Source organism: Pelophylax lessonae, assembly GCF_965119305.1.
Source record: "Pelophylax lessonae genome assembly, chromosome: 1".
Taxonomy (NCBI): Eukaryota; Metazoa; Chordata; class Amphibia; order Anura; family Ranidae; genus Pelophylax; species Pelophylax lessonae.
In genome coordinates, this window is record NC_138768.1 from 436058952 (window position 1) to 436080740 (window position 21789).

Genomic DNA, 21789 nt, shown 5'->3' on the forward strand with positions numbered 1-21789 from the left:
TTGAACTCCTAAAGACCCAAGTGTCTCAGTTGATAGAAATGGTGTCCATCCTGACTGGTCAGGTATCCACTCTACCCAAGGGGAGTATATCGGAGAGGCCAGATGAACCTGTTAGTCTCAGCACAGATCCAGAGCCACGGCCTGCAAGATTGTTAACTTGTTTCAACTGCGGGGGAGTTGGGCATGTTAGAAGGGTATGTCCCAGCTCAGGAAATGCTGCCGCGAAACCTCGCGAGCCAGCGGGAAACTTCAGAGGACACCGGTGAAGGAGTCAACCGGGTGTCCGCCAGTCTTAAGGGACTCCAGAAGTGGTGCAGGATCAGGGAAACTGAGTCAGGGGGTCAGACCCAAATATAACACCCCCAGTTCTAGACTCCGGGTTACTGAGGGAAGGAAAGTCAATGCACACCGGATTCGGCGGGGGCCTAGATCAAGGAAGAAAAAGGAGAAGAGGGCCAGGGTACAGAGAACTGAATCAGATAACAAGGCTACATCAAGAGAATTCCCAACTAACTTGGTCGGGCCCTCCCCAGTGGTCTCGGTTCAGGTGGAAGGAATTTACACAAGAGCCCTCCTTGACACAGGGGCCCAGGTGACTCTTTTGTATAGAGACTTCTATGATAAATATCTTACCCATCTACCTTTGCAGAAGTTGGAAGATCTGGAGATATGGGGTATTGGGACCCAAAGTTTTCCCTATGACGGGTATCTGCCAATCAAGTTGACCTTTGATCCATCAGTGGCTGGTGAAGCGGAAACCTTCGACACCTTAGCGGTGGTCTGTCCTCGTCCACCAGGGGCCAACAAAAGCTCTCTCATCGTAGGAACAAACACTGACCTGGTAAGGCGCCTTCTGATACAACTGGTCCAGGGACAAGATGCTCAGGCGCCAAGGATCCATCCCATGCTACGGCAGGCCTACCAACGATTAGTGTTGGAGCAAGAGACCCCCGCAGAAGGAGTTGGACGACTCTGGAAGCTGGATAGAGCAGAAAAGGTCTTACAGCCAGGAGAGGTGGCCTGTTTTAAGGCTTCTGTTAAACTCACATGGCAACAGCCGGGTCCCTTCATTATCTTTGAATCAGGTCAAAAGGAGAGACAGAGAGGGATAGAAGTGATCCCTGAGGTGATCCCTTTGAAGGTGTTACAGGAAAACCGTGGAAGGGTTTTAGTGAGTGTCAGAAACACCTCTATTACACCAGTGAAGGTACCGGCCAGAGTGCTCCTGGGCCAAGTCAACCCGGCTACCCCAGTTGCCCCCATTGATTTCAAAGAAAAGGAACAGGGTGAAGCGGTTATAGAGGAGCTTTGCTCTGGAAACGCTGCCCTCCCGCCGGAATGGGTGAAGAGGGCCAAGACACAACTTGCTCGATGTAGGGAAATATTCTCTAAGGACGAGTTTGACGTGGGATGTGCCAGGAGCGCCACTCATAAGATCCGCCTGAGTGAGGACAAGCCTTTCAGGGAGAGAGTCCGGCGAGTCCCCTTAGGTGACTTAGAAGATCTACGTCAACAGCTGGCAGAGCTCAAAAAGATCGGGATTATCCGAGAATCCAGGAGCCCGTATGCTTCCCCGATAGTGGTAGTCCGGAAGAAAAATGGATCTTTGAGGCTTTGTATCGACTACCGAACGCTGAACAGAAGAACCATCCCAGACCAGTATACCACTCCTCGAATCGAAGATGCCCTACAGAGTCTGTCAGGGGCGAAGTGGTTCAGTGTGATGGACTTAAAGAGTGGGTATTATCAGATCCCCATGCACCCTGAAGATCGGGAGAAAACAGCCTTCATCACCCCTGTGGGGTTCTTTGAGTTCAATCGCATGCCTCAGGGGTTGTCCGGGGCCCCTGCTACCTTCCAAAGGCTGATGGAGAGGACCGTTGGAGATATGAATTTGATAGAGGTACTGGTATACTTGGATGATGTTATCGTGTTTGGCAGAACTTTAGAAGAACATGAGGAGAGGTTGGAAAAGGTCTTGAAGAGGCTACATGAAGAAGGTCTGAAACTTTCTCCTGAGAAGTGCCAATTCTATCAGTCCTCGGTCCATTACCTGGGCCATATCGTGTCTGAAGAAGGGGTGGCCACTGACCCGGACAAGCTGGATGCTGTTGCTTCCTGGCCGAGACCCACAAATGTGACCGAACTCCGGTCATTCTTGGGCTTTTGCTCCTATTACAGGAGGTTTGTGGAGGGGTTCGCCCAGATTGCCCGACCCCTAAATGAGCTCCTGAAGAATGAAGAAGATGATGTCCCTGAGTTGGTAAAGCCGGCGAAGTCCACCATAGGCCCCCGGAAGGCTAAGGAATCCATCCAGGATCAGTGGACCCCGGAATGCGAAGGGGCCTTTGTCCAGCTGAAGGAAACCCTAACCACTGCCCCTGTGTTGGCCTATGCGGACCCCACAAAACCATATGAACTGCATGTTGATGCCAGCCGAGATGGGCTGGGGGGGGTACTTTATCAGGAGCATGAGGGTCATCTGCGACCTGTTGCCTATGTGAGCAGAAGCCTACTGCCTGCTGAAAGGAATTATCCTACTCACAAACTTGAATTCTTGGCCTTGAAGTGGGCAGTGGTTGACAAATTGAAAGACTACCTGTACGGAGCTGAATTCATTGTCAAGACAGATAATAATCCCCTCACCTATCTGTTGACTACGGCCAAGCTGGATGCAACAGGACATCGATGGTTGGCTGCCCTCTCTAGCTTCAATTTTAGCCTGAAGTATCGGCCAGGAATCGGAAATAGGGATGCAGATGCCCTATCCAGAAGGTTGCATGTTCCACAGGAACCTGCGGAAGAATGGACTCATTTGGCTCCAGAAGGGGTGCGTGCCCTATATCAGGGAACTGAATTTCGATCCCGAGGAGGGTCAAGAGCAGAAGAGATTGGGGTTTCGGCTATCGGAGTACCCAAATGCTACTGCCAGGTGACCCAAGTTGAAGGGGAGGGTTTGCCCCGGCTGTCCAAAAGGGACTTGCGGAAGGAGCAGTTGGAAGACCCTTTGGGAAAACTTCTCTTGGAAGCCCTGGAGATCCAGAGCCCTGAGTTGCTTCTAACTGACTCCCCTCAGGGGGCCCGTCTGTTGCATAGAGAGTGGACCCGGTTACAGATCAGAGAAGGAGTGGCCTACCGGAGAGGTCCATCTGAAGATCTGGAGGAGAAGTGGCAACTGTTCTTACCAGCTAAGTACAGAGAGGGAGTTCTGGCCGCTCTTCATGATAATCATGGCCATCTGGGGCCCGAAAGAACCTTTCAGCTTGTCAGGGACAGGTTCTACTGGCCTTGTATGAGGGCCGAAGTTGAAGGATACTGTCATTCTTGTGTCCGGTGTATACAGAGGAAGACTCTGCCACGTCAAGCAGCCCCAATGGGCCATCTACAAAGTCAGGGACCCATGGAGCTGGTGTGCATTGATTTCCTTTGCTTAGAGCCTGATCTGAGTGGCCAGGGGAATGTCCTTGTGGTAACAGACCATTTTACCAGATATGCTCAAGCATTCCCAACAAGGGATCAGAAGGCCTCAACGGTAGCCAAAGTTCTTGTAGAGAAGTTCTTTGTACATTATGGGTTACCACAGCGCCTCCATTCTGATCAGGGAAGGGACTTTGAAAGCAGACTGATCAAGAGACTGTTAGATATGTTAGGCATTCAAAAGACTAGAACCACTCCCTACCATCCACAGGGGGATGCCCAGCCTGAACGATTTAACAGGACTCTTTTGGATATGTTGGGGACTTTGAGCTCAGAGAAGAAACAGCATTGGGGCAGGCACGTAGCTGCCATTGTGCATGCCTACAACAGCACTGTCAGTGATGCTACTGGATATTCCCCTTATCGGCTGATGTTTGGAAGGGAGGCTCGGTTGCCAGTGGATTTGGCCTTTGGCATTTCGCCTGATCATACCTCTTCAGCATCGCATAGAGGATATGTGGACCGACTGCGGAAGAGTCTGAAAGCGGCCTATGACAAGGCTCAGGCCACATCTGATCAACGTGGACTGCGGAATAAAAAAAATTTCGACCTAAAAGTTCGGATCCATGACCTGCAACCAGGGGACAGGGTTTTGTTGAGAAACTTGGGTGTCCCGGGAAAACACAAGTTGGCAGACCGCTGGAAGTCCCAACCTTATGTTATCTGTAAGCAACTGCCAAACCTTCCTGTGTACCAAATTCGGCCTGAGGGAAGTGTGGGTCCATTGAAGGCTTGGCATCGGAACCATTTGCTGCCTCTCTCTGAAGCGGTTCGTATGCCCCCTGTGGAAGACTTGTCAGCGGCCCCTTCGACTTCTCGCCGGTCCAGACCAGTTACCAGATCTCAGACGATGCTCCCAGATGAGGGAGAGGGAAGTTCTCCATCTGAAGATTTGGAAGATGAAGAGGAGGTACCCGACTGGTTGTGGTCATCTCAGTTGCCAGAACCCACACCTGCCTCCCTGTCTTCGTCTGACTTGGCTGATAGAGGAGCCCTTCGGGCAGAAGCCCCTGAATTCATACCCTTTCATATGCTTCCAGAAGAAGCAGCTGAGGATGAAGATCCTGAGGAGGAGGTTGCACCCTTCTCTGAAGAAGAACTGACCTCTCTTGAACCATCAGGTGCCTCTGTGTTGGAACATGAGGAGGGGGACATGGAAGAATCCTCAGAAGTGCCTGATCCTAGTACCTCTGAGAGCATGCCTCCACGGGAACAGAGGGAAAGGAGAGTCATTCACCCACCTAAGAGACTGACCTATGATCAATTGGGTGAATGTTCGGAAGAAGCTGTTTTTATCTCCAAAAGGTCTCCTGACCAGCCTAGTTCCTCCACTGTAGATTTGGTGGGGGACAACCCTAGCTCACCCCCAGGCACAACTGTACAAGCCACCCAAGTTTTGGGGGGTCTGTGAGAGATCATGAGAACAAAGTATTGAAGTAGAAAACGTTTGCATTTAAGTTTGTACATAAGGATATTGGGTTTGGCTATTATAATAAGCACAGTTTTTGATGTTCACAATTTGGTTTACTTTGTGAGTTAATGTTTGCGCACATTTTGTTGCTCTGACCTCACTATATGTTTTTTTTCTCTTTCTCACCTTTTGATGATTTTTTTTTACAACACAAACTTTAAGATGTAAGTGTTTAAGAAATTGCAAAGGCACATGTGCTTTTTAAAGGAGCACTATATAAAAGCACTAGAAATCAGCACTATATTAACACTGTAGAAATCACTTATTTGCTTATTAATTGCACTTTATCGTTTTACTGTTGCACTGCTATTAGAATACAAAATTGGATATATTCAGATTGACTTATTTCAGCAAAATGTTAATGTTTTTGTTGTATAATGCCAACCTATGCACTAGGGTACATACTGTTGACCTCTTTGGGGACCAAAGTTTCTCAAGTGGGGGGAGTGTGTAGCGGGGTTAAACATGCCTAAAGACACTGTTTGATATGTGGGCAGGAACTAGGCTCCCTCTAGTGGTAGCTGCATGGAATTTCCCGGGCTGTGACTTCCTTTTCACAAGATGAAGAAACTACATCTCCCAGGCTGCTTTGCAAGATCCAGGGTGCACGGCTGCACCGCACGGCACTATGGGGGAGGTTATTTAAAGGAAGAGAGAAGCGCGCGAAGGGGGCGCCTTTCTGCGCTGGACTCTGAGGAACCAGCGAGCGAGAGTGAAGGACTGACACTGGATATTGGGCCAGAGCCTTTTAGCCTGGAGGGACGACGTGGAACCGTCCCATCTCAAGCACGAGGCACATTCCTGGAGGTCATACTGCTGTTTGCCGAGACCGGAAGTCATCCGCCAGAAGGACCCCGCGCGGCTGGCATATAGCCAAAGGACTGAGACCGCAGTGGAAGCGCGCGAAGGAGAAACTTCTGTTGGTGAGAGGGCACATGCCCAATAACTGACTTTATCTGCTGAAGAGACAGTTTTATCTACAGATAGCGGTAGCGCAGCAGGAGGTGATAAAACCCCGGGGTTTATCACCATACTCTCTCAGGAGACTCATAGACAAACAATAAGGTCTGTAAAGGAGTCGCCAGAGGCTTATCTCTCTCGCAGAAGTTATTGCTCAGTTACGCAGACACCCTGCGGTGACAACTAACAGCTCGTTGTTTTCTCTCTCTTGATCTTTATTCCTAATCTGGATTACAAATGAGCTCTATTCAATAACCTTGCTAGCGAAGATCAACAAGAAAGAAGAGAACTCTGGGGGAGGGACTCAGATAGGCCCACCTACCTGGTACTGTGTCTAGCCTTAATGCAGGAGGAGTGTGGGGGTATTCTTTTACCTTTTTAAAGCTGTTTTAAATAACCTTTTATGGACTTGTATTGTATTGTATTGTATCTCCCCTATTCAATTTGATATATAGTAAACTAAGTTTGGTTAATTACAATCTTGTGCGTTGTTCCATTGTGTCACCCAGAAGGACTACTATTCAAGAAGGTAACAAGGTATTGTTGCATAGTGAAGTATTGTATTCCAACCTGTGTATCTATTTGATAGTCCAGTCCTATTCTGGGTCAGTTGTGCCTGAGGAGGGATCGAGCCAATTTGATTGGGTTGTTAGGCAGGGTGTAGACCCAATAATATAATCAGCAGCTCCTGCGGGGGTGGTGCTACACTAACAAGCCGAAAATCGGCAGATTGGTCGTCGGACGAAAATTCCCTGACGATTTTCGATGCGTGTGTACGAGGCTTAAGTTATAGGACAGCAATCAGGTATGTATCCATAAATCTCATGATCTTAGAAAGCCTGGAGAACCGATGATGTCCAGTCACGAGAATACCCTCCAGCAGAGTAGATAGCTCAGCACACCACATGAGAGAGTTTGAATAAAAAGAAGAGGCTCATGGTGTAGTATGAAATTAATAAAACAATACTGCAACACTGGCAAGCCAGTACAGTGTACATAAAATAAAAAACAATAATACAAGAAAAAACAATAAATGCCCAAGGTCCAGCCATCACTCAATTTTTGAAGTGGTGGCTCTTGATGTGAGTCTTTTCTTGTATTATTGTTTTTTATTTTATGTACACTGTACTGGCTTGCCAGTGTTGCAGTATTGTTTTATTACATTTTTAATTTCGTACTACACCATACGCCTCTTCTTTTTATTCAAACTCTCTCATGTGGTGTGCTGAGCTATCTACTCTGCTGGAGGGTATACTCACGACTGGACATCATCAGTTCTCCAGACTTTCTAAAATCATGACATTTGTGGAGACATATCTGATTGCTGTCCTATAACTTAGACAGCATTTGGCTCTGGTGAGTTTGAAATTTACCTATACGGTGGAGGATACAGTTGTACGTGTGATCTTTACAGCTTATCATTGAATGAATACTTGAATGAACTCTTTCTTTGTATTTGTTTTTTTCTCAATTGTTTAATTTTATTTTATATCCCATCATTGGGACATTATATATATATATCTCGTGCACTTTAATACGTTTGCACCTTATTGTCTATTTGAGCTCTGCAGTTTTTTGTATATCTGCTTCTCCTAATATATTCTGGATCTGTTTGGCCCCCAGTGTTTTTGATGCAATCTTTACATATCCCTCACGATTCCCATGCCCTTACAGGGATAAGTAGCGGCAGCAGCTTTGGCAGACAGGGAACAGGTTAGCGATAGCAGCTCTAAATACAGGTGCTGTGTAAAGCCTGCTGTGGTATCTCCTACACTTTCCTTCCTTGCATTTGAACCTCTCCCCAACATTACTCCTCTGTCCCTGACAGATGGGGTTCCTCTTCCTACACTCATTAGGGCACTGCTATTTAATAGGCACTGTCCAACAAAGATGGCTGAAGAAGGTCAATGAAGGTTACAGCATCCAACCATCGGCTGCTTCCCAGGTGACACATATAGAGGCCGCAAGGGAATGTCATCCCCCCCTAAGACTCCACTCCATCCCTGAGGCGGTAAGGTGCCACCTGCTGAGTGGAGTAGAAACTACACCCACCAACAGATATGCTATTGGTTTCTGCTATGCAATTAAATTGAGGTATTGCACAAAATGCTGGATTGCTACTGAAAACCTCCCATATAGCAACTCTCATTAGAAGTAATATGATACAAACAAAAAGATCAATCTCATGATATTTTAGTAGCAAGATTAAGCTTCTAAAAAATTGCCCTTGTACCCCTAGAGTAAACGATTAAAATCCCACCTGCAGCATCCAGCAATTCCTTGTCAATCTTCTCTGTTAAAAGGCAATATAGGCCCTGAACTCCAGAAACCTTCTTAAGAAGTTCAGAACGTGGAACTGGATCATCAGAATCCCACTGTTCAATTTCACAACTGAAATGTTAAATCATAAGGTTAGTCAGTTAGTATTCCCAACATAAGCACCCTTGTATTTTTTTTATACCCATAGCAGTTCATGCACTTGCTGTTGACACCTAGTTCTTAAAAAAATAGGATACAACATACAGTATGTACACATGAATCATCCACTTTCCGGTATTGATTTACAGTTTCATTAATACAATATACATTACTGATCCAAGATACTAACCCTTAAATAACATGTATTTTAATAGATATAACAATATGAATAGGCTTATCGTATTCCTGATGTAGCGCCCTGCTCTAGCAGGTTAAATTTCGTTTTTGCCTCTGGTGTACTCAGTGGTGAAGCAATCTATTATCTAGGTCTAGCCAGGTTTTCCTAAGCTTGGTGGTTGATTGCTCCTGCCTGCCTCTGGAAAAAGTTTCCACAATAGAGTAGGAGGGTTGGCCACAGAGTTATGAATATATATCTGACCTCAGCCAATCCCAGGGAGTGGTGCCCAGAAGGTGGCTGGGAAAAAGATAAATGTTTGCGAGGCCTGTTCAGCAGTGGAGAAGGATCTCGTCTCTGAATAGTGTCACATGGAAGCTGCATGGACAACAGCTGTCCTTGGACATTGTGAGTAGGATCTTGGCCTAGAACTCCAGGTGTGCATGTGCTTTGGGGAATAATGACAGAGGATTCTGTAAGGACTGGGATTGCTCACAGAGTCCCAGTTGTCTATCCCCTCTACCTACTGCAAAGGCTGCTGCTAAAGGATTTGTGCTTGGGAATCTGTCGTTGTGCCTTTTTACGGTTTGGAGTATCCTCCCTCCTCATCTCTCTTATGTTTAAAAACTGCAATAAATCTGCAATAAGTCATCCTCTAGACTGGACCTGTGTTTGTGCTTGGGACTGGTGTGTGGGCCTGGCAGCCTCTGAATAGGTAAGAGAGGCCTGGGTCATTTCTAGAAGCCCCATCAGGGGTTAAGTGCTACACTGGAAATCGTTATTACCAAGTTATATGACCTTTTAAGAAATCCGCTGTAAATTACTTGTTAACAGTTTTAATCTCATTACATTGGAAGAACAGCTGCCCTCCAGGTTCCAAAAGCCTGAAAAATTGTGTTTCTGTGCCCATAACACCTGACTACATAAAGCTTACTCACATAACAGCTAGCATAGAATAACATGGATAATCTCCTATGTTGTCATGAAACCAGACTTTTGTTTTGGGGATCCTGGTTCAGACATTTCTTTCGTTCATTGACGGACACAGCTCTCCATATATTGCCCCCTACAGGAGTAGGACACTAGGCAGAAAAAAGACTTGGCTTCGCCTATGGGCAGTCCCAGGTGGTATACTCCCCCTCTCTGCTATAGGTCTTCAGTTTTTTTCTGCCTAGTCAGGAGTAAGGGCCTAGTTTCCTGCCGGGATCTCTGGTCCTGGCAACTTTTTCTTTTTAAATGTTTTTTTTTTTTGTCTTTTTTTTTTTTCTTGCGAGATCTGCAATCAATTGCCGGACTGGACGAGGGGATGGATAATCTAGATCCAGTGGTCACCCCAGTCTGGCAGCTCAACGCTAGGTCGGCCATGACAAAGCCCCACTGGACGGGGGCTGGCCTGTAAGTTAAACGGCTCCCGAGGTCGCATAAGACCTAGTCTCGGCCTGAGTTGCAGCGATCCTCCTGGCTGACAGCCCCCCTATTTTGATGGCAAGGAGGTTCTGTCTGGAGTGGTGCCTGTCTGGTTCCTGGTATGGTGAGTAGCTAACTCCGACCTGGAGGGTTTTGGGGTGGATGCGGGCCCCTCCCTGGGATGGTCGGAAGCTGTGGGTTCCCCTCCTTGCCCTCAGACACCCCCTTGGTGGTCCCTATGGGCCATCTGGTACCCCCCCATCTGGGGTAGCGTGGTGGGTTAAGATAGTGACTGGGGCTGGTGTGCTGCACTGTACTGGTGATCCTGTGCCTGGTCCCCCCTCTCTTTGCTGGTTAAATGCCAGGGCTCCAGGGATCTCCCCTTGGTCCCTTGGAGTCTTGTGGTGCCACGTGTGGTGGCCATTTTGTCATAGCCTATGTATTTCAATGACCGGCAGCCATGATTGTGTAGTCCGGCGGCCATTTTTCATGGGTCCGGCTTGCTGATGGGGCGGCGGCCATGACAGGGGAGCCTCTGGGGCTCCTCCTTTAGCCTGGTGTTGACTACAGGCTTTTGAGGTGTGGTACCTTTGAGGAGTCTCAACTTAAGAAATGGACTGCTCCACCAGTGGTGGAATCCCCTGTCTCTAGGTTGAACACAACAACCCTGATTCCGGTATAGCAATCTTTGGTTTTTTTCAAAGATCCGGCTGACAGGAAGGTGGAGTCTGTGGCCTGCAATATGTTCACTTTTGCTGGCCCGGGGCTTAGGCCAGTCCTGGCCATTGCCCTGGTGTCACAAACACTAACTGAGTGGGCTAAGCTTTTGCCCCATGACCTAGAGCAGTGGTTCTCAACTCCGGTCCTCAGGACTCACTGACAGGCCAGGTTTGCAAGATAACTGAAATACATCACAGGTGATATCATTTGCAGTACTCTAATCTCCCCAAGGTAATACGTAAAATCTGGCCTGTCAGTGGGTCCTAAAGACTGGAGTTGAGAACCACTGACCTAGAGGGTGAGCAGATTCCCCCTGCCTTTGCTGGGTGGCGGACCAGTTGGTCTGGGGGCTGCGGTTTTGTATGCTATGCCTTTTTGGATGTGGTTCCCCTGATAAGCTATCTGTTTTGGCAGTGATGCTTGAGCGTGTAGTGTGGCTTAAGTGATGGTCTGTGGACCAGACGTCTAAAAAACTCTGTCTGATTTACCCTTTCAAGGCGATGGCCTGTTTGGGGCTACCCTGGATGACATCATTAAGAGTCTCACAGGGAGGAAGAGTACCATGCTTCCACAGTCTGGGAAAGGGAAAGAACTTAGTCACAGACATGGCCCGTCTTTCTTGGCTCAAAATACATTTTTCGTCCTGCAGGGTCTACTGACAAGGGTTCAAAACCTTTTAAATCCTCCTCAGGAGGTTCCAAGCAGTTGTGGTCTGGCAAGTAGAGAGCGGGATTCTCTAGACCCGCAGACAAGGCTCCTTCAGCATGAAGGTGCGCCCTCACCCATGCCTGGGGTAGGGGGATCTTCACTGGTTTCCAGCCCCGTGGACCTCCTTGGTAAAAAACCAATAGGTCCATGATGTGATACTGTCCGGTTACAAGATAGAGTTTCGTTCTTGCCCTCCGGAAAAGGTTCAGAATGGAGTCCATTCACACAGTGGTGGCATCTCTCTATCAGGGGAACTTTCTTGCTGCTGTGGGAGAGGAGTCTTACCAGTTCATGGCATTACCCTTTGGTCTTGCCTCCGCTCCTTGGGTCTTCACAAAAGTATGGGCCCTGGTTGTGACGTTGCTACGTCAGCGGGGGATTGCAGTACTGGGCTACCTGGCCGACCTCCTCTTGTGAACGGAGTCCTCTGCTGCCCTGATGGACAACGTGGAGATCACAATACAGACCCTGACAGAGTTTGGTTGGCTATTAGAAGTCTGCTCTGATTCCATCCAGAAAATTTGATTATCTGGGTCTGACTCTGGATTCAGCCCTAACCAGAGTGTTCCTTCCTCTGGACGAGCTCCAGAAGTTGCAAGCTACGATTCACCTACTGCTGTCCAGCAGGTGGTCCTCCCTCTAGTCCTGGACTTGCGTGTGTGTGCTGGGCTTGATGGTATCTACCTTTGAGGCAGTTCCGTTTGCACAGTTCCACACGAGGTCTCTTCACAGGGAAATCCTGATCAAATGGGACATGTGTCCGAGGTTTCTGGACAATCAGATTTGGCTACCTGGAAACCAAGGGGTCTGTGGTCTGGTGGTTTTGCTCTCTGGCTCCTCGGCAGGGCAAATCCTTTCTCCCCTTATATTGGACAGTGGTCACTACCGATGCCAGTTTGTCTGGGCGGGGAGGTGTCCTGGGACTGAGCTCCACTGTGGGTTGTTGGATGCTGGAAGAGTCCACACTGCCGATAAATGCCTTGGAACTTCGGGCGATCAGGCTGTGCATGGATCACTGGACGAATTGACTCTGGGGGCTTCCGGTGCAGATCCAGTTGGACAATGCCACGGCGGTGGCTTATTTCAATCACCAGGGCGGAACAAAGATTGTATTGCCAGCCCTGTAAGTAGCCGGCATTCACCGGTGGGCAGAACGCTTTGTTCTGGCCTGCTCCACTACACATTCCAGAAGTGAAAAACTGACAGGTGGATTATCTCAGTCGGCAGGCGTTGGACCAAGAGGCGTGGTCCTTTCATCTTGACGTGTTTCATCATATATGTCTCTGGTGGGGCCCCCCGAGGTGGATCTGTTGGCGTCCCGGCTCAACAGAAAGGTACCGAGGTTTGTGGCAAGGTCACGGGATCCTCTGGCCGACACAGACGCTTTGGTGGCCCCGTTGGGGCCAGTATCGTCTGATTTACGCTTTTATCCTCTCAAGCTTCTGCCGTGGCTTTTGTGCAGAATCGAGGCTGAGGGGATTTTGGTCACTTTATGGTCCCTGGACTGGCCTCGTCGGTCTTGGTACGTGGACCTGGGGCGACTGGTCACCGACGTTTCTTTGGAGACTCCCTCCCAGGTAGGATCTAGTGTCTCAAGGGCTGATCTTCCATCCTGCTTTACAGTCACTGGATTTGATGGCCTGGTTGTTGAAAGCCAGGTGCTGAAGGTTAGAGGTTTGCCTGGATCTGTGTTTCCGACACTACTGAAGGCTAGGAACTATTTCTAGGAAGATCTACCATCAAAAGTGGAAAGCGTACATTTTGTGGCGTGAGTCGATTGGAGTTCACCCTCAATCTTTTTTGGTGGCTTGGAATTTTATTCAACAAGGTGTTGAGCAGAAATTGGCCTTGAGTACCATCAGGGCCAGGTGTCAGCCTTGGCGGTCTTCTTTCAGCGACCTCTGGCCACGCACTCCCTGGTGCATACCTTTATTCAAGGGGTTCGACATCTGACTCCACCGGTGCGGTCTCCTCTACCACCTTAGGATCTGGTGCTTTCAGTTCTCCAGAAGCCACCCTTTGAAAATATTTGGGAGATTCCCCTGCTTACGCTGTCCCAGAAGGTTTTTTGGTGGGTATCACCTGTACTCACATGGTGTCGGAGCTGGTGCTGTTATCTTATTGTACCCTCTACTTGGTGGTCCTCAAAGATAAGGCGATTCTTTGCCCATGTCCATAGTTCCTTGTGTTGCCTTCCCTGAGCCCAGGCCCAAACATCTTAAGGATTTTGCTTTGCATAACCTGGATGTGGTTCAGGCGATTCAGGTGTATTTGGCAGCCACAGAGTCTTTTCAGAGGTAGGACTCACTGTTTGTGATCACGGATGGGCCATGAAAAGGCTGTCTGCCTTTTCTGCGACCATTTCCAGGTGGATCAGACAGACGGTGACTCAGGCCTATTCTATCAAGGGTCATGTTTCTCCTTTCCCTGTAACTGTGCACTCTACTTGGGTGCTTAGTGCTTTCTGGGCATTCGGTCATCAGGCATCAATGGCACAGATTTGCAAGGCGGCCCCCTAGTCGTCCGTGCACACTTTCACTAAATTGAATCTGTGGATGCTTCCTTTGGCCACAAAGTTTTGCAGGCTGCTGTTTAGAGGGTTTGTTCCCTCTTTGGGGGTGTATTGTTCAGGTCGGGCTCCAGTTGTCTTTTGTTGAGCTCCTGTTTACCTGGTTGGCTATTCTGTTTAGTCTTGGGATTTTTGCATGCTATGCATCGCATACCCAGGTCTGACTGTACAAGATGTAATCTTACAAAAGCTGATTTTGCACATGTAATATGGATATGCCCTGTCATAGCTCGTTACTGGAAATAGGTGACGGATCTTTTGTCCTCAATCTGTCTGCCTTTTCTGCGACCATTTCCAGGTGGATCAGACAGACGGTGACTCAGGCCTATTCTATCAAGGGTCATGTTTCTCCTTTCCCTGTAACTGCGCACTCTACTTGGGTGCTTAGTGCTTTCTGGGCATTCGGTCATCAGGCATCAATGGCACAGATTTGCAAGGCGGCCCCCTAGTCGTCCGTGCACACTTTCACTAAATTGAATCTGTGGATGCTTCCTTTTGCCACAAAGTTTTGCAGGCTGCTGTTTAGAGGGTTTGTTCCCTCTTTGGGGGTGTATTGTTCAGGTCGGGCTCCAGTTGTCTTTTGTTGAGCTCCTGTTTACCTGGTTGGCTATTCTGTTTAGCCTTGGGATTTTTGCATGCTATGCATCGCATACCCAGGTCTGACTGTACAAGATGTAATCTTACAAAAGCTGATTTTGCACATGTAATATGGATATGCCCTGTCATAGCTCGTTACTGGAAATAGGTGACGGATCTTTTGTCCTCAATCTTATCGTTACCTGTTCCTGTACTACAAACCCAATTCCAAAAAAGTTGGGACACTGTACAAATTGTGAGTAAAAAAGGAATGGACTCATTTACAAATCTCATAAACTTAAATTTTATTCACAATATAATATAGATAACATATCAATTGTTGAAAGTGAGACAATTTGAATTTTGGATTTCATGAGAGCTACACATTCCAAAAAAGTTGGGACAGGTAGCAATAAGAGGATGGAAAAGTTAAATGCACATATAAGGAACAGCTGGAGGACCAATTTGCAACTTATTAGGTCAACTGCCAACCTGATTGGGTATAAAAAGAGCCTCTCAGAGTGGCAGTGTCTCTCAGAAGTCAAGATGGGCAGAGGATCACCAATTCCCCCAATGCTGCGGCGAAAAATAGTGGAGCAATATCAGAAAAGAGTTTCTCAGAGAAAAATTGCAAAGAGTTTGAAGCTATCATCATCTACAGTGCATAATATCATCCAAAGATTCAGAGAATCTGGAACAATCCCTGTGCGTAAGGGTCAAGGCCGGAAAACCATACTGAATGCTCGTGATCTTTGGGCCCTTAGACGGCACTGCATCACATACAGGAAAGCTACTGTACTGGAAATCACAATATGGGCTCAGGAATACTTCTAGAAAACATTGTAGGTGAACACAATCCACCGTGCCATTCGCCGTTGCTGGCTAAAACTCTATAGGCCAAAAAAGAAGACATATCTAAACATGATCCAGAAGCACAGGGGTTTTCACTGGGCCAAGGCTTATTTAAAATGGACTGTGGCAAAGTGGAAAACTGTTCTGTAGCCAGACGAATCAAAATTTGAAGTTCTTTTTGGAAAACTGGGACACTATGTCATCCGGACTAAAGAGGACAAGGACAACCCAAGTTGTTATCAGCGCTCAGTTCAGAAGCCTGCATCTCTGATGGTATGGGGTTGCATGAGTGCGTGTGGCATGGGCAGCTTACACATCTGGAAAGGCACCATCAATGCTGAAAGGTATATCTAAGTTCTAGAACAACATATGCTCCCATCCAGACGTCGTCTCTTTCAGGGAAGACCTTGCATTTTCCAACATGACAATGCCAGACCACATACTGCATCAATTACAACATCATGGCTGCGTAGAAGAAGGCCCTGGGTACTGAAATGGCCAGCCTGCAGTCCAGATCTTTCACCCATAGAAAACATTTGGCACATCATAAAGAGGAAGATGCGACAAAGAAGACCTAAGACAGTTGAACAACTAGAAGCCCGTATTAGACAAGAATGGGACAACATTCCTATTCCTAAACTTGAGCAACTTGTCTCCTCAGTCCCCAGACGTTTGCAGACTGTTATAAAAAGAAGAGGGGATGCCACACAGTGGTATGGCCTTGTCCCAACTTTTTTGAGATGTGTTGATGTCATAAAATTTAAAATCAACTTTTTTTCCCCTTAAAATTATACATTTTCTCAGTTTAAACCTTTGATATGTCATCTATGTTGTATTCTGAATAAAGTATTGAAATCTGAAACTTCCACACCATTGCATTCTGTTTTATTCACAATTTGTACAGTGTCCCAACTTTTTTTGAATCGAGTTTGTAGAATATGCCTGGGTATTCTGGATGAGGAACAGTACTATGAAATTAATCGTGTTATCAGAAAAAGTGGCCTTGTAAAAACATGGGATTATGCAAAATTAAAATAAATACCAAGACCAGCTATTTCAAATAGCTATTTCGTAAGCAGCCCAAGCAGACAGAATAAATAAATTTACAGTCAATAATTAACCATACAGTTCTCCAAAATAATGCAGTTCAGATAAACCTATGTCCTTAGCTTTTCTGCGGTCATGAAACTGCAGTTAACAGTGACATACACGTTGCCAGAAAGAGCTACTGTATGTAAGTAAAACAGAATCCAGCAAAGCAGCATCTGAAAATAAGTCAACTCTGTAAAGGACAATTTTAACCGCTTCAATACTGGGCACTTTGACTCCCTTCCTGCCCAGGCCAATTTTCAGCTTGTAGCATTGTGGCGCTTTGAATGACAATTGTGCGGTTATGCAACTCTGTACCCAAACTAAATTTGTATAATTTTTTTCACACAAATAGAGCTTTGTTGTGGTGATATTTTTTGCAAAAAAAAAAAAAAAAAGACTGAAAATTTTGAAAAAAAAAAAAAAAGTTTTTCTTAGTTTCTGGTAGAAAATGTTGTAAATAAGTAATTTTTTCTCCTTCTCCTTCACTGATGTGCGCTGATGAGGTAGCACTGATGGGCATTGATGAGACGGCACTGATGAGGTGGCAGTAATGAGGAGGCATTAATATGCAGCACTGATAGGTGGCACTGATAAGCACTGATGGGCACTAATGGGTGGCACTCTGAGCAGGCACTGACTGGCATTAGTGCTGGGCACTGTTGGGGCTGCACTGATAACCAGGGCACTAATGATCTGTGCCCTGATTATCTTTGCAGGTCTCCCCTGTGAGGAAATGCTGCCAATCAGCTCTTCTCACACTCTGTCAGTGTGATAGAGAAAAAGCCGATAACCGGTATTTCCTTGTTTACATGTGATCATCTGTGATTGGACACAGCTGATCACATGGGTAAAGAGTCGCATCATTGGCTCTTTACGGAAATCAGGAATGCATCGTGCCCCAGTGACACAGCGGACTGCTGATTGTGGCACTGAGCGCCGCTGAGGGCGCACAAGCGCAGCGAGAGTGGGACAGCGTCATATGACGTCATCCCAGAACAAGAGAGCACCCACCCGCCTTTGTTTGTCTATACGGTGGGCTGGAAGTGGTTAGATTGGTTAGAGAGTTAAATTTGTGCGTATTTGCATGTATTAGCACAAATTTACTGACCAGCAGATTTTTCTATTTTGTTTATTTATTTTTTTACTGATCAATACACAACACTTGTTTACACATCTGTGTGCACAGGCACAATGAAAACAATGGGCTGCATTTTAGATCAGTAAAAATAAATTTGTGTTTTCATTAAGCAGTGTGCAGGAGGCCTTAGGTGTTCTGCCCCACTTAGGTGACACTTTCATGCTTTCATGTAATATATTGTGTTGTGTTATATTGATTAGGTTGTTATTTTTCTGTAATATGCTAGCATCTAGTGTCCATTTTGGGCCACTGCAATACTGTGATTTTGGTTTCTTCCTATGTCCACTTCTCCTGTTTAGTGCTAGTTAGTTTTGTCCTCACTAGACCCTCCCGGCTTCTTCCATGTTCCTTCAGTCAGTGTTAGTTCTTCGCAGAGACAGGGCTTAGGAAAGACATTGTCTTTTTACACTTTAAAACACTGGAAAAACATCCTCTGTAATGCAATTGTTTGAAGTAAAATTGCATTAGGTTCAACATCTGTCCCTTATTGAGGAGTTAAGCTATCTGTGGATGTTGACAAGTCAGCAGGTAAAAAAAAAAAATGAGGTTGAAGGATTGTAAGAGGTGCATGAAAGTCAGTCAGCCCCCAGTCTGATGTACTCACCCTCCAGTCTGTCACTAACCAAATGGACCTGTCTCTTGGTACAAAGAACAAGGGTTTAGTTGACACACATTTGCAAACGCATGTGAAAGCTGCAGAGCCACTTCACGGCACCCTGTTAAATCTGCAGTCCTAACACTCCTAATTTAGTGTCCTCATACTGGAGGCACATGGTTGCTAAATGTGTGTCAACTAAACCCCTGTTCTTTGTACCAAGAGACAGGTCCATTTGGTTAGTGACAGACTGGAGGGTGAGTACATCAGACTGGGGGCTGGCTGACTTTCATGCACCTCTTACAATCCTTCAACCTCATTTTTTTTTTCTTGTTATAGGGATGGAGATGCCGGGCAACACCAGCTTGGGTCTCACTTAAAGTCCCACCTAGTCCAATATGTTTAAGACAAGTCAGCAGGTGACTATACTGTCAGGACGAACTGGGTCTTAGGAGGTATATCAATGCATACCATGGCATTTGAATCCAAAAAATAGAGAATCCTTATACTACGTACGTATTTGTTAAAAACCTCGGTCAGCATGCTACAGCATGGTCCTCAGGGACTAGAGGTGTGGTAAGATTGTGAGTGAAGGGGGTAAGCTGAACTGCCCAAGCTGTTCCATGCAGCCAGGAAGCTAGTTGAATTTAATCCTTATGCTTATCCTTCATAGATATTTAAAACAAACCCTCATGAGAAAAACCTGACTTCTTTCTAAAAACAATAGTTGGCAGTCATGCACTGTGGAAGCAATACCCAAAAAATGCAAGCATAGGCTAAGTGACTAAGTGACCAGAATCACCTGTGTGCTCCCTGCAGCTGATCCTTTCCCCATAACTGACTTACACTGCCTTGATCTGCACTGTTTCTCTGGGTAGAGGTGGCAATCTTCATAAAAGAGCAGGGCTTTGTTTCCTGCCCCCCTCCCCTCCCCCCAATGACTGGTGTTTGGATGGCTGGAGGCAGTGCCACCTTAACAGCATCACAGGCCCCTGGGCAAAGTAATGCAATGCATCATAGTGGGTGTTGCTAAATTATGCCACATATTTTATTAATTTTTATTCAATTTGCCACATATTTTATGGCAATTTAAGTCCGATTTTTTTACAGATTTGTATTTAATTTTTTACACTTTTTTATTTATTTTTTATTTTAATTTGTAATTAATTTTAATTTCATTTTTTTTTCACAACACTGTTGGGGGGGCTTTGGTGAAATATCAGGTCTAAACAAACCCCTGAAGTCTCACTTTTGAGACAGAGAAAGGGACTGAGGAAACATTCCCCAGTCCCTTATTTGGTATCCTCAGCTGCACTGCAGATTAGTAAGGGAATTATATATTTACCGGTCCGTTTCCCGTTCTCCATCCTGAAGATCCCCCTGTGTGCCTACAGCTGCTGCCGGCAGGAGAGGGGGGAAGCCAGAAGCACTGAGAGGGGTGGGGGCACATGGGAAGGCAGCGAGAGAAATCTGAATCAGTTCAATGGGTGGGGGAAATACTTACTTGGAACTGATCTTTCGTGGCCCTCAATGCAGCAGCTAGAGTAGGAGATGTTGGCTTTCAGCTGCTGCAGTGAGGGCCACAAAAGATTGGTGCCAGTTTTTTCCTCCCACCGCTGCACTGATCACCCGCTCTATCCACTTCACACGCGGAGGGGGGGAATGCAGGGGCCATACATGCACCTAGGGCCCATGGGCGCAGCCCATGCGAAAAGACAGCCCTGGCTGGAGGGACCTACACAAGTAGAATGAAGTAGAAGGAGAGGCGCAGAAAGCACAGATTCACAGAATGAATGAAGCATAAGTAGGGAGATTTCTTCTCAGGAACAGATTCATCAAATCTGACATCACCAAATCTTGCTCCAAATCTCGTAAAACTGGCAGTCACAGACAGAAGAGCGTCTCACACTGCAGATATTTAGTTATGAGGCTGTAGGCACACTCACATGCTAGTAAATAAGCTATTGTTTACCCTTAAACCAACCTCTCCCATGTTAGAACACATTTCAGCATAAGTTTTGTCTTACCTTGTTCATGTAGTGAGATACAGCTTATATTACTCTCTGTGGCATCATTTCCAGGCTTGTAAATTTTTTTTCAGAGGCAGCTGTTGGAAGGTCAGCTGCTATTGATGAAAGAACAACCCCAAAACTACATCTCTCAAAAGCATTTTTGCTACAGTGTGTGAAAGGGTTCTTTTAAGTTAAGGCGGCAGCATTATTTTGCTGCATATCAATGTATGCAAATAGAGACAGAGAGTGTTAGGAGATAAATGGAGTTCTGTAGCTTCAGCTGTACCTCCAACCTGCTCTGGATATGAGAGCTGCGGGTCTCAGACTGCAGCCCTGATGCCACTAAAATTGATTTACTAATAGCAGAAAGACGGTGCACTTTGCAAATGCATTTGCACCCAGAGCAATCATGTGCAAGCAAAAATCCTGTTTATTTTTTTTTCCTTGCATGTGATCAGATAATCTTTGCAAAGTGAAGCTTCATCTCATTTACTAAGCTGTGTCAAATGCTCTTGCAGAGTGCACAGTGAATTTACCTTTAGTAAATCAATCCCATTGCCTCCCCTTCCCCCTTGGCCATTCACATAACATTGTGTGTATTCTGTAACTAGTAAAGGGGAAAAGGGGGTGAAAAAAGACATCAGTGCGGCAGTCACCTGCAGCTCTTCTATCCTTAGCATTGAACTTGAGCAGAGATAAAATTTGTTAAAACACAAAAACCTAACTAACCAAAACCTCTGTTCCAGAGCAGGCTTTTAAGCACAAACAAACTGGTTAATTTAACATTTTAAATGGTATATGCTCACTCACCTTCCAGATTGTCGGAGAATCTTGATTCCATCTGGGGGGATCCTTCTAGTTACATAAATCTTTGGTAATTGTTTCCCTGCAGCCTTCATAGCTTGAGACCTGCAGCAGATGTGAGGACCTCTAACTAGTGTTCTGAACAGAACTTTCAAATGAGAAGAAGTCCGCATGCTAAGGTGACATATACCACAATTTCTGGAGGACTTTGGATAGAACTTGTGCCAGATGAGCAAGTCTGGAATTTTGTGCAAACAGTAACAGTGGGAGGACATTAAACCTAATAGCCAATAGATAAGCTACATGTCCTACTTACACCCATGACCTCTTTTTAGCACTGGTAGATTATTAATAACTTGTTGTACACAAGTCAATAGTGTTAGTTTACTAGTCTGCGCAATTGGTCCCAAAACAACCAGTTTTATGAAGAGGTTTTCCAAAGAGGAAAGGGGAAAAAACAGTGTCCAAATATCTAAAGCTGATAGAGTGTACTAGCTGTTATTCCATGTCCCATGACAATAAAACATACAAAATGTCCAAGGGGGTAAACATTTTTAATGGGAAGATACAGTATATATACAGTTAATCTCACGTATTTTCATATCCCTTACAGAATTTGTAAAATGTGGAGCATTTAATAATAAAACATAAGAGATCAAACCAAACACATTTCTTTTTTTTTTATTATGATTTCAATTAAACTATTAGGAATCAAAGCATAGTACAATAATTAAACAAGTCATAGCAATAAAGAAAAATTATACAATGATCATGTTCAAAAGTTTGCAGACCCTTATTTCTATATATTGTGCATT

General features: G+C 45.9%; 1 protein-coding gene across 1 annotated transcript in view; it reads right to left on the reverse strand.

The window, feature by feature from the left end:
• Positions 1-21195, reverse strand: part of LOC309561365 (glyoxylate reductase/hydroxypyruvate reductase-like) — a 50233-nt gene extending 29038 nt beyond the window's left edge. Inside the window, exons 1-2 of the mRNA XM_082265245.1 lie at positions 20981-21195; positions 8169-8299 (exon numbers count right to left, since the gene is read on the reverse strand). Of these exons, the coding sequence (XP_082121371.1) occupies positions 8169-8299; positions 20981-21147 (298 nt within the window). The 5' untranslated portion in view covers positions 21148-21195. The remainder of the gene's footprint in view (positions 1-8168; positions 8300-20980) is intronic.
• Between the last annotated feature and the right edge of the window lie 594 nt (positions 21196-21789).